Source organism: Diadema setosum, chromosome 19 (genome assembly GCF_964275005.1).
Source record: "Diadema setosum chromosome 19, eeDiaSeto1, whole genome shotgun sequence".
NCBI classification, from domain to species: domain Eukaryota; kingdom Metazoa; phylum Echinodermata; class Echinoidea; order Diadematoida; family Diadematidae; genus Diadema; species Diadema setosum.
In genome coordinates this window covers 2,882,643-2,896,757 of record NC_092703.1, presented here as the reverse complement: position 1 = coordinate 2,896,757, position 14,115 = coordinate 2,882,643, and the positions used below count along the sequence as shown (strand labels likewise).

The 14,115-nt window shown below is 37.7% G+C and overlaps 1 protein-coding gene across 1 annotated transcript in view; it reads right to left on the bottom strand.

The window, feature by feature from the left end:
* Nucleotides 1-9,826, bottom strand: part of LOC140242792 (uncharacterized) — a 71,706-nt gene extending 61,880 nt beyond the window's left edge. The window contains exon 1 of the mRNA XM_072322549.1: nucleotides 9,544-9,826. Within this exon, the coding sequence (XP_072178650.1) occupies nucleotides 9,544-9,648 (105 nt within the window). The 5' untranslated portion in view covers nucleotides 9,649-9,826. The remainder of the gene's footprint in view (nucleotides 1-9,543) is intronic.
* Nucleotides 9,827-14,115: the final 4,289 nt, after the last annotated feature.

Below are 14,115 nucleotides of genomic sequence, written 5' to 3'. Positions count from 1 at the left end.
TAAAAGCTGCAAACAGCATACATTGTATGGGTGATTCTGAGTACTCATGTACAATGTACAACTGATACAAGTGGGTCTAGTTCAACTACAAAAAGTATTCATGACAATACTTTCAAACAGGATAAAATTTCATGAGATGTCACCCTTATTTTTGTATCTTGTAGACTGATAATATTCACACAAACCTATACTTACTGCCTAGTTTTCACAAAATTGCAGTATACAGAACAATTTGTTGTCACGACATGAGACTCTCTCTACTGTCCAAAGCCACTATTCCACAAGATCTCTCAGCTGGCATTGAAAATAGGGTTTGATCCCTAAATCTCATTTCTTCCAATACGCATTCCAGGGGGAGTACCTAATCCTGTGTGGTATTTTTCAGCCCACATTCCAATGCCATTCCTTGACAATTGCAGCCATTGTCTGACGTCACAATACAGGTCTTCCACAGACATTTACCCACACTGTCATCTGTTCTTTTTTGCCAAGAAAGATCAAAGTTCTATGTAGAACATCATAGCTCAATAATTAATCCCTTCTTCTCCTCGATCAAAGGTTTTGCTCTTCACCACGCTTGTAATTTTTCAGGCAAATGTACATGTAAATGTGCCAGACTTTCTTCAATGTACAGGGTACTGTCACTGACTTTATATTAAAACCACTTCTCATACACTATTGTATCTAGGCTCTAATACTCCAACATATGCAAACTGCCACTTTATTGCAATATTTTTTATATGGTAGGATGTTTGTGACACAACTGTCGTACACATGTACACTTATGTATCAATTGTGACAACTCAAACATTTTTAAATCACTGCTCCCAATGGTACACAATACCTTTAAAGTCATATAGTTGCAGTTGAAAAAAAAAATCAATTTGGCTCAAACTTCCTAGTACCCCTGTACAGGGCTGCACACTGGCGCCGGTCCGACGGTCAAAGACCGGTAAAAGTCACTGTCGGACCGGTAACTTTTCAGGAAATCCACAAGTTACCGGTCCGACATGACCAGTAAGAAAAAAGCATTGGTGGGGTCAGTAGAAAGAAAAAGAGCAGCCCCGATCAGGAAGAAACAGAAGGCAAGATATCGCACTGTTCAACAAGTTTTACGCAAGTTTTCGTTTGTGTCTACCGGTGCAATTTGTACAGTAAACATATTAGTTTTGAGCACTAGCAGTCGACCAGTTATTCGCGCTCGCTTGCGCATTTGGCGCTGTTCACGCACTGCCATGCAATGCAATACATGCAAAGCATGTACAGTGTATAGAACAGTGTAACTGCTTTTCGTTTGCTTGCGATCGGCGGTCATGCCAGACAAGAAGCATTGATAGAAACGCACGCATTTCTGAGTCATTTTGCTCATGATTTTTTAACGCAAGATCAATCCGATCCCGGCTTCGCAGCAGCGTGGCAGTTATGTTAGAACTAATTTACTTGTGTTGATTTTTAGAAAAAGTAAAAAGACATTCGATATTCAACGATACAGTAAATGGATCTGATTGCGTTTATTTTCATTTTACACAGTCATTTCACAGATGAATATTTTCATTCGTTCAGAATGGTCTCATAATGAAGATAGGCGCAAAAAGGATCACGAAATCGGCCCTTCCGTGTACTTTTTAAGAACGCATGCACAGAATGTGAAGAGATAATACTAGGGAGAAAAAATCATAAAATCATCGCAGTCCCGCTTACATATTTGAGGTAGAAATCGTCCCAAAAAGATCATGAATTCGACCGGCCGCGTCGTATCTTTCAAAAGCATATGTACGAAACGCGAAGAGATTATAGAGGAGAGAAAAAAAATAAAGGACACATTTGGTGAGTACATCATAAAAGATTACAGCCGAATAACATTTCATGAAATCAACGCAATCCCGTTGAAATTTGAGGAAATAACGGGCGCAAAAAGGATCTTGAATTCAGTCCTGCATGCCGTGTTGGTTATCAAACACGCATGCACAAATGCGACAAGATTATCGGGAGAAAAATAAAAAACACATTTTTACCCTTCTGGTGCGTGCATTACAAAAGATTACATCTGAAGTAATTCATGAAATCGCCACAATCCCGCTGATATTTGAGGTAGAAATAGGCGCAAAAAGGATCGTGAATTCGGCCGTGACGTATACCTTTTAAGAACGCACGTACGAAATGGGAAAAGATTAGCGGGAGAAAAATAAAGGACACATTTTCACCCCTTTTGGCGTTTGCGTCATAATAGATTACAGCCGAATAGTAATTCATGAAAATTCGCAATCCCCTTGGAATTTGAGATAACAATAATAGGCGCAAAAAGAATCTCAAATTCGGCTCTGCATGCAGTGTATAATTTTGAAAACGCATGCACAGATGCGAAGAAATTATCGGGAGAAAAATAAAGAACGCATTTTCAACCCTTCTGGTGCATGTATCACAAAAGATTACTGACGAAATAATTAATGACATATCGCAATCCCGCTGATATTTGATGTAGAAATAGGCGCTAAAAGGATCGTGAATTCGGCCGTGACGTAGATAGGCATGTACGCAATGCGAAGTGATTATTGGGTGAAAAATACAGGGCACATTTTCAACCCCGTTTGGCCCGTGCATCATAAAGATTACAGCCGAATAATAATTCATAAAATCATCGCAATCCCGTTGAAGTTTGAGGAAACGATAGGCGCAAAAGAATCATGATTTTTGGCCGTGTCGTGTATATCTTTTAAGAACGCATTTACGAAATGCGAAGAGTTTATCGGGGAAAAATAAAGGACACATTTTAAACCCTTTTTGGCGCATGTATCATAAAAGATTACATCCGAAGTCATACATGAAATCATCGCAATCCCGCTGATATTTGAGGTAGAAATAGGCGCCAAAAGGATCGTGAATTCGGCCGTGTCGTATACCTTTAAAGAACGCATGTATACGGAATGCGAAGAGATTATGGGGAGAAAAATAGAGAACGCATTTTCAACCAGTATTGCTGGTGCGTGCATCACAAAAGATTACATCCGAAGTAATTCATGAAATCGCCACAATTCGGCTGATATTATTTTGATGTAGAAATAGGCGCTAAAAGGATCTTGAATTCGGCCGTGTCGTATTCGCATGTACCAAATGCGAAGAGATTATTGGGAGAAAAATACAGAACACATTTTCGACCCCTTTTGGCCCGTGCATCATAAAGATTACAGCCGAATGATAATTCATGAAATCATCGCAATCCCGTTGAAGTTTGAGGAAACAATAGGCGCAAAAAGAATCATGATTTTTGGCCGTGTCGTATATCTTTTAAGAACGTATTTACGAAATGCGAAGAGTTTGTCGGGGAAAAATAAAGGACACATTTTCAACCCATTTTGGCGCGTGTATCATAAAAGATTACAGCCGAAGTAATTCATAAAATCATCGCAATCCCGCTGATATTTGAGGTAGAAATAGGCGCAAAAAGGATCGTGAGTTCGGCCGTGTCGTATACCTTTAAAGAACGCATGTACGGAATGCGAAGAGATTATGGGGAGAAAAATAAAGGACGCATTATCAACCATTCTAGCCGGTGCGAGCATCACAGAAAGTTAAATCCGAAGTAATTCATGAAATCGCCACAATGCCGCTGATATTTGAGGTAGAAATAGGCGCAAAAAGTGTCATGAATTCGGCCGTGTGAAACATCTTTTAAGAACGCACTTATGAAATTCGAAGAGTTTATCGGGAAAAAATAAAGGACACATTTTCAACCCCTTTTGGCGCGTGCATCATAAAAGATTACAGCCGAAGTAATTTATGAAATCGTCACAATCCCGCTGATATTTGGGGTAGAAATAGGCGCAAAACGTATCATGAATTCGGCCACGTGGTGCATCTTTTAAGAACGCACTTACGAAATTCGAAGAGTTTATCGGGAAAAAATAAAGGACGCATTTTCAACCCCTTTTGGCGCGTGCATCAGAAAATATTACAGCCGAAGTAATTTATGAAATTGTCACAAACCCGCTAATATTTGAGTTGGAAATGGGCGCAAAAAAGGATTGCGAATTCGGTCCTGCATGTCGTGTACCTTTCAAGAACGCATGCACAAATGTGAATAGATTATCGGGAGAAAAATAAAGAACCCCTTGTAGCGCGTGCATCAGAAAATATCACAGCTAAAATAATTCATTAAATCGTCGCAATCCAACTGACCACCAAGAGCAGGTTACGCAGCAAGTTCGTGCGCCGATGTTTAGAAAAAGTCACAAACGCATTTGACACAATCTGAATTTGTTCATTATCATTTTACACTGTAATTCACAAACAAACATTCTATTTTTTCCTATTTTTTTTTTGAATTTCTTGTGCAATATATAATGCAAGTTTTCCAAAAAAATATTAATCTGTAGAATGTACATGGGTGTGGGGGGGGGGGGGGACGTCCATAAAAAAAAAAAACAAGAAAATGAGTTTGCAAGTCATTTAATGTTTTTTCAGGTTGTCGTTGTTGACCGGTAAATTTTCTGTTCGGACCGGTAAAAAATGGTAAAACGGGGCATTTATCGGTCCGACAGAGACAGGTTGGACCGGCAGAAAAAATGGGTTAGTGTGCAGCCCTGACTTGGGTCATATTGAATGTCAGGTTTTTGGTTTGTTTTTCTTATTTGTTTTGATTGCTGTTGTTTTTTTTTTTGTGTATGTTCTTTCTTTCTTTCTTTTTTTTTGGGGGGGGGGGGGAGAGCTTTAAATGCAAGTTCTAGGTTGCAACAATACAATGTTGTACATGAACAATTGTAGTTTATGAATGCTCATCTACACGTATACATAGTAATTGGTTAGCTCACTCCATGCTGCCTTGCAAAGTATGCAATTTATACTTTGCAATCACTGTAAAATATAACAGAAATGGGGGGAAAGTAGAGATAAAACTGTAGCAAGATTATATCAGTAATGATTAAATGCCCACCTGGGCAGCAGTACTGAAAAAGAAATTAAACTTTGAAGTGTTGACATAATTACACAAACACATTATACTTTATGTGACTCACAGGCAATGATGATTGCATATTTGTCCACACATACTTACAGACTCACCCACCATGCAGGAAATCAATGAAATGAATTGCTTCCCCATGCCCCTAATACAGTTGTCTGTTCGCTGGGGTTTGGAAACGGCAACCAGAACCTGGACTGACAGTGGCAGCTTTATTCAGAACTCTCATGGCACAATCAAAGCATTTTCCATACTTTGGTATCAAAAGTATGGGTATCATTACTTACAACAAACTACAAATTAGAATTTGTTTAAATACACGTGTAGCCCCCCCCCCTTTTTTTTTTGCTGATATCTCACATTTTCTAGAATGTAATAAGAGGGCTTCTACAGTACGTGTACCTATATGCATATCACTAAATACAAATTTGTGCAGATTTCTCATGGCTGCAAAAGGTTTTTATTCAATAAAACTCACAAGAAATACTTTATTCTTGCAAGTGTTTCTCTATGTTTGTCTAAAACAAGCCATAATTTCAAAAATGCATAATATAGTACAATGTATCCAAGCCCAATATCTACAATTTATGCTAGAATCGTTTTGCTATAATTTACATACTTTTTGTCATCAAGTTTGTATGAGTACCCATAGAAATTCATTACATTGGATTTGTTTGTGAAGATGACAGTTCCTAAATTTGTACTTTTGTGTAGAAAGGTAAAGATCTACTGCATGGACACGACTCCTACAATTTCATACTAATTGTACATTTCGTTTATAATCAGGGAGAACAATAGGGATCCTCTCTTCACTTCCACTTTTGTTTATTTCTCTTTGTTTTTCTTTGTTTACTTTCACACCATGATTTGAAGAAGGACCCATGCAAAAGAAAGTATGTGTTACACCATACAGTATACAATACAGGGTATGGGTCAAACAATATCCTGGATACATTTTTGTTCTTCAAGTTGGCAAGATGATGAATCACTGTTATTGAACAAAGTGGACTCATTTCTCTTATTACTATAAGAGGGATTGTTTTGAGTAGGAATGAATACATTGTACATGTTGTAGGCATAGAACTGCAAAACTGAGTGTACACCTGTACATGTACATGTAATAGCCTACATTCTTTACGGAAAAAAATTAAAACAACAACAAAAAAACAAATTCTGAAAGCCCCAAAGCTACAGTGGAGAATATAAAAAGAGTGGCAGAAAAGGAAAGGGAATGTACAATGTAGACTTACAGGTACAATGTACATTGTACATTCAGAAAGCTAATAGAACTTGGTGGCAAGTAAGAATGTTACAATACATATTTGCAATGTATTCAATTGTACAGTTGTATGAATACAAAGTCTGTACCATATTTTTGTCAAACCATAGCTGTATGTACAGTGTATGATGTGCAAGTGAGTATGTTGTACACTTGAAGTATCCTTGAACTCTTCTTTATTCCACTCTTGAAGCTTTTAATTTTTGTGATGTACATTTGTACTTAGAATGTTCTACACTTTGTAAGTACCCGGTACAAATACACTGTACCTTTCACCTCTTTTGAACTTTGTTGTTGTGTTGTTGTCATATTTAGATAGTACACTACATATTGAATGTAACCTGTGTAAAATCTTTAGGAGCACGATCGCTCTACATGTGTAATTTTTCCTCAATATACAACTACAATTGTACGTTGTACCATACTACAATTATCACGAGTGCTGAATTTTGTCAACCAATAATCACACTATAAAATACACGTCACCCTAAATATATTGTACATGTGTACACATTATGTATTTAAGGGATGGTAGAGTTTTGGTTGAGATGGGGATTCAGGTTCCCTGCTTTCTTGTGAGATAATGTCAAACGAGAAACCTCAAGATTTTATAGAATATGAAAGAGCTTATAATTTTAAGAGGAATTCAAAGTTCGTATTGATGAAAATTGGTTGTAAAATGGCTGAAACACCAAAAACAAAGTGGTCTTGATAAAAGGTGGGACCCACTTCCGATTAGGACCACTTTAACTTTGTTTTTGGATATCTCAGCCATTAAAAAAAAAGGGTTCTGATTTTCATCAAATAACCTAAAAATTCCTTTCAAAATCATATGCTCTTTAAAATTACATTTAAAGTGGTTTCGAAATCTGGTTTCAGAATCTGAATCCTCCATCTAAATCAAAACTATACCATCCCTTTTAAAGTATTGTGTATGACTAATCATAAAAGAAAGACGAAGCAAACTAGATATTAAATGCTGATAAAGTACATATAACAGCCAAACTGCATATTGTGAAAGGTACATTTTTTTTTTAAACACTTGAATGTGTATGAGCCTACATTCTCTTTTATATGATCAAGTGGTAAATTATATGCAATTGATATTTTGTGTTTTTATGAACAGTTCTTTGTAACAATTTGAATGAAGTTTTTCTGTTTTATGTTATACTTTTTTTTTTTTGCAGATGTTTTTATAGTGAATGTGTGACCATGGACCCTAATATATCCGAACTGGCTAGCCTTCCCACTCTATGGTATCCCTATGCTACCGGGTTTTTAGGTAGGGTCCATGGATGGTGTGACAGATTCAAATTTCCCTGCACTGTTTTAATACAATGTACAATGTACAATGTACATACTCTAACTTGGGCAAATAAAGAAAAAAAAAATGAAATGAAATGTACAAAAGGTACAATGTACATACGATGTATAACACTCAAATGTAGTATGCAGTACCATGAAAAATTATTTGGGAAGGGACTAGAATACTAGTAGTAGTCACATACACTTTTGTACATTGTATTCAGTCCTTCATACAGACGGCAGATGTGGGGATGCAGCACAATATTCAAATAAGCCACACCCACAGGTCAACTCAAAGACTATTAAATGTGAAAACATCTTTTAATGCACTAAAACCAATTTTTCTAGATTAAATCTACTACAGTGTAGATCTAGTGATTTTGAAGACTGTCCCAAGTGTCAGGTAGCAAACTCTAATTTATCCCCCTTCCATTCAATGCAACCTTTTGATAGTTGCATGTCATCGTCTACACGGAAACATTCCCATCTCAACTATCCCACTCAGGGGTCGCACTTAACTTTTTTTTAACTAGCCAGGCGGACTACTTAGAATCAATTTTGACACTGAAGCAATATTTTGGCTAGCCAGACGGACTAGTAACTTCAGAATTTTATGATTTTTAGCTAGTCCGACCTGATTTTGGGTGGCCAATGGCCAGTGGACCATCGCCAATTTCGAACCCTGCCATTTGTTCAAAGAGGTGACTGTCTTTTATTTTTAAACCTGCTTAGCCCCCAAGTAGTATAGTCTACCCCTAGACAATGGCGATAATTCACACTTTGCATAGCGACATGGACTAGTGTCTGTGCACTACCATGGCAATACCCAGCGACCCCAACACGTTTAAAATATAAATGTAGATTATACTTGTTACAGCGCCCCGAGGGTACTGTATACTACCACCACATACAGTACCATGGCCACTACAGTTTCTCATTTCACTACACAGAAACATCGGTCAGTTTGGAGGAGTCTTTTATCTTTTTTAGTTTTTGTTTTACTTTGACGGCTCTCCTCCTCCTTGCATAGACAGGAGGGGATTCCGTGGAGCCAAACGTGAAAATGTAGTCTCCGCGGATCATATCCCTGACAACAGACCAATCTTTTATTGGTCAGTCACTTCACAGGCACCAGCACACAGGTGGTGAAAGCTGTAACTTGTACAAACAGTCAAGACTAAAAACTAACATGTCATTACTCATGTGATTTTGCAAGACACTCATGTTTCAGTTTGGGGCTTGGCTTCAATCATTGTTAGTGCCAGTTTAGGAATAGGCTCTAGATCTACTCAGGTTTTTTGTGTTCCCTTCTCACTTGTTCAACATGTTCACAATGTACTTTGCAATCTGATTTTGGCGAGTGTAACGTAGCTCTAAAATAACTGAAAAGTCCCTCTTATCGACCACTCCTTGAAAACTCGGTTCGATACCAGTGCTGCCAACATTGGAAACTCGTTCTAGTTGAGAGTGAGACTCCATTTTAGGCCAATGCTATAATTTAGGAGTCAAAGTGAGTGAGATCATTAGAAATGCACATGCATGCAAATGAATAAAGTTTTAGAGTGAGGACCAAAATGAGTGAGTCTCTCTCACAATGAGTGAGAGTTGGCAGCCCTGCGATACTGAGCACCAAAGTAATGTGCCGGAAGTTGCCTTCGTATTTTATAAGTCAGGTAAAAATTACACATTGTCGATCACAACATTTAGGCCTATTACAATCAGAATCACACACAAAGCTGCACACATCAATTTTCGAACTTCACTAGACAAAAACACATAGGCCCTACAGCTACACCTTGTAAATTTACACGATGTAGATCAGATCCACCAGTTGTCATGTCATGGTTGTTGTGAGTGTGCTTTTCTTTACATCCTAGCGTAGGATGCCAAATACAACAGCAAACCAGATCCCAAACAAGCTGATACTAGCATGCAAGATAAAGAAGCAGATGACATTTATGGACCGAGACACGCATCAATCACACACACCAATCACACATACCATATCAGGGTCTGAAATTTCAAACAGGTCCATTCGTGTGGCATTCCAATCCTGAATGGCTCGCTGCAACCGCATTCTCTCCTCTTCCCTACTTCTGGGATCCATTTTTCCACAATTTGGGGTCACTCGACGTGTTCCGAAATTCCTGTTAATATCCTCGAATCAGCTGTTGTGGTCTGTTAATCCAATAAAACGAGAATTCATCGCTGGCTTCTCGCCGCAACAACTTGACGGAGGTCGCAATTGGTTTTCAAGATGTTTTCCAATTTCCGTACGTGGTGAGATATCGGTACGTACGTAGTGAGGGTGCGTGCTGGCTACCCGACGATACAATCATGTACGTGAGGGAGGGTTGTGGTACGGCCACGGAGGCCGTGCGTTGGTAGAGGTATGGGATCAGCTAGCAATGCACTTCTTACGTAGATGACGCCAGTGTGGACGGGCGAGACAAACATCGCAAGGTGAACTCGAGTTTGAGGCAAACGAACGGTTGATGAAGGTGCGATCACTTTACGCCGATGAACGAGATTATGGGGTTGTATCGTTTCTAGTACGCATGCGCACGTCAATTATTTGAATGGAATGTGTCTTTCCTCTTTAGCTCACAAGACGGCGCTATCTATATCGCCACTACGTCACAGATTCTGGTCAGGCTGCTATTTTCAACCTGTTATGCGGTGGCTATGCAAGCACATTCAGGTGGTAATGGATTCCCCAAACTACATGACGCATAAGTGAGCAATGTGTACCAGCGTGGCTTGGTCATGGAACGTCACAATTCTGGTTACTAACTGTGTTTACAAAGCAAAGAAGATATGCCGCGATACTATTTTTCCGGTTGTGATGGAATGTTGAAATATGCTGAAAACAAAAAATATTGCTCTTTACTACAGAGACAACGGCTTCTATACTAACACGGAAACGCCCCGCCCATTAATGATGACCTGGCCTACAACACTCCCGCCTACTCTTTTACATCACCACATCGAGAGAAAAAAAAAAAAAAAACCCAAAACAAACCCCCCAAATCAAAACAAAAACAAAACAAAACTAGACAAAACAAAACAAAACAAAACAAAACAAAACAAAACAAAACAAAACAAAACAAAACATGAGCGATCACTTGCTTTGTGAACGATCTCAATATTATTTTTCTTGCATGGTATCAAATGTCATTCGAGTCCGTTTCCTTTCCCATCGTAAAGGCGATATAAAAATTTGTCTGTAGCAAAGACTTCATTCGAGCGTGGGCCTATGAGTGGCGTTTTCTGTAAATTAATGTCTATTAGCAAGTTAAGAATGCGCAGCAGTGGGGGAAATACGATTACAATGTCTAAATAAAAATTTATATTTTGACAGTACTAAAGAAAAGAATATTGTTGAAAAGCAGTAACAATTTTTGTCTGGGGGGGGGGGGAGGTTAAGTATGTTTTGGGGGACATGTGGATTTTTTTTAATGCTTAAGATGATTTTATTTCATCAACAACGCCTAAGTGAGTTTCATAATGCTTTTTTTTTTAATTTTAGGAGAGGAGGTTGATTTGGTTATCATTGTCGAGATTTTTGTGATCATGACACATTAAGGGATATCATTAGCTAATGTCTGCTCAAAACGTCTTTCCTGCATCTTAAATGATGACAAAATTTAATTATGGCATATGAAATTACAAAAAGGAATACATGTAAGATAAGGCAAATAATATGAACGTGCTGAAAAGACGAAATATCACGATTTTGCGAAGACTATAAGTAATACGTATAAGGGTCCTACGTATAGGAGCCTATAAATTCAAAAAGATTACTAGTTTGGTTTTACCCAAGGAAAAAAAAATCACAATTTGTAACATTACACTTTTCATTCATGATAAAACTAGCCTTCAGATGCATCAATTAAGTTGCACACTTGTTTGCACCATGCCATGTTTTATTCATAGACAAAGCGAAGAAGTCTGTTATAATCACAGTAGGCCCTATACGGCTCGCGAGAACAACACTAATTTTTTTTTTTTTTTTTTTTTTTTTTTTTAGTGTACCATTATGAATAAGTTTGTTAAGTGGCCACTCAATATTCATTACAAGCATACATCATATTGTACGCTTATTCTACACTGTGGCACTTCCGACAGTCAGTTTGGGCTGGTGGTTGTGCCTTCGCCCTGGAGGCATCATACTGGGTCACAGGTTCGAGTCATAGGGGTCGACTTTCACGCAATGTTTATCTTTAACCAGTCAGACATCCGACTGTGCAGATGATTCCCAATAGATTTACCTTGTATGGTAGTTATTATAAGAATGCTGTCAGTTTAAACCACATGTCAGACAGAAACTTGCTTTCAATACAGGGGCCGCGGAACATTTTTCAGTGCGTGTGTGTGTGTGTGGGGGGGGGGGGGTCAACGTCAAGCCCCTCGCTTAGATGGGAAGAATCTAACACTTGGGCGGAATCTTTGGAAAATTATTTTTTGTGATTTTATTTTATTTTCTTTTTTTTTTCTTCGATTTTCCCTTTTTTCATGAGCGAAAAGTGTGTGTGTGTGAGTGTGTGTGTGTGTGTGTGTGTGTGTGTGTGTGTGTGTGTGTGTGTGTGTGTGTGTGTCTTTCAGATCGAAGAGCTCAACTGCAGCTGCAGGACTGATAGGCTTTACCGTGTACTGTAATGGTTCCTATACCACCGACCACACCCACTTGGTTAGAATATATCGTAGAGGGCAGTATTTCATTTCATGCTAGAGACGACATACAACCGTAGACGTGTATTATTATTACACATTATTATACTGTGCTATGTGCATACAGCACATTTTTTTTTTTGTTTTTTTGATTCAGTCGTAAAATCCTGGTATCAAAAAATGATCTGTTTTCCGTTTCTTTGTTTTCTTTCCTTCTTACCCCCCCCCCTCCTCAAAAAAAAAACAAACAAACAAACAGACAAACAAACTAATTAGCAACCAATACTAGTAATCCAAAATGCATTCTTTTTAAAATCATTATTATTTGTAGGTCTACCCATACTAAGATCTTTTCTGGTGACATAAACAATATTTTAGTCCCTGAGGAAAAAAAAAAAACAAAACTCTTCCTCCTGTTTTTAGAGGAGGGGGGGGGGGTGCAGATTTTGATTCCTGGCAGGACATGTCAAATAGCGGAGACAGAAAGTAAACTTTTTTTTTTTTTTTTTTTTTTTTTTTTAGGAAGGGGAACGTGTTATGCAGAAGGACGTTTGACCCCGCCTCCCCGAGGAAAATTATTATGACGAAGTTTCTTGTTTACTTTAGATTTATTTAATACTATCAATTCGGGATGCCCTATTTACATGAAACATTATGACAGTGAAGATAACTCGATTGTCACTTGTTCTAATAATTAAGACAACAATAAATTTTTGATATTGACATGGACAGAAGAATTACCTCTTTTTATATTTACGTACACTTATACGCATGTGTTAGCCCCCATATGTTTTTATGATGATAATATATTACATGATATGATTATATACATGTATAATATGTATCATATATATATATATATATATATATATATATATATATATGTATCTATCCATGCAGTAGTACCTCACTTGTAACATAGCAAGGAATGCTCTAAAAGTTATGTTTTCTTATCATTTCTTGCTTTTTAGCAGCTGTAATCACAAATATCTGAAGAGTTTGTTTGCAAAAACCGATAAGTCCATATTTGCCAAATGGAGATCTTGGCGATTAAAGGTCAAGAAAAATAAAAAGAATGATAAGAAATTTTTTGCTTCTTTTGACCATAACTTCAAAAATGTACCCTTTACATGTAGTGACTAATATATCATTCAAAAGGTATTATTTTGTACTTTATGACAGAGACTGTACTTCAAAATCTTCAAAAATGGACTTATCGGTTTTTGCGAACAAAGTCTTCATCTCAACTTAACAAGAATGGATTTAGCTCGTTTTTGCGATAAGACTCTCTCTCTCCCTATAGTATTATATATATATATATATATATATATATATATATATATATATATATATACATTGTTACGACCAAAATCACTCTGAGAATGATCGCACAAAAGAAACAATCAACTAATGTTCAGGCGGTTTATTAACAGTGATATTGTGGGTACAGACTCGTAATCGGTTTTCACATCAGTACAATAATGATCAAGAGAAACAATTATAAATCAGTAATAAAATCACTTACACGCATTACAGCCCAAATCGTAATCACGATGTTATATAGTCCCTTGGTGATGTCTAACTACGATGTTCGATGCACAGATGAATGGTCCTTGATGCACCGATGAATGATTCCTCCGACGTAAATCCAGAGGCACGGGTTGCAATAATCCACGTTATAGATCCGGGGTAAATTCCACGATATGTACGTCCACAGCGAAACGTGCGGAATCCACAGGAAACGGGCAGAATCCAAATGTTATGACGACCACGTCCAGTTGATGCGTTGAATGATGATTCACTTTATAATGTCCAGCAAGGAATCCAGCCCGTTACAGCTTTGCCGTAATAATGTCCGTTGACACTAAAATATGGAGTCTATCTCCAATGTAGGCAAATTAAT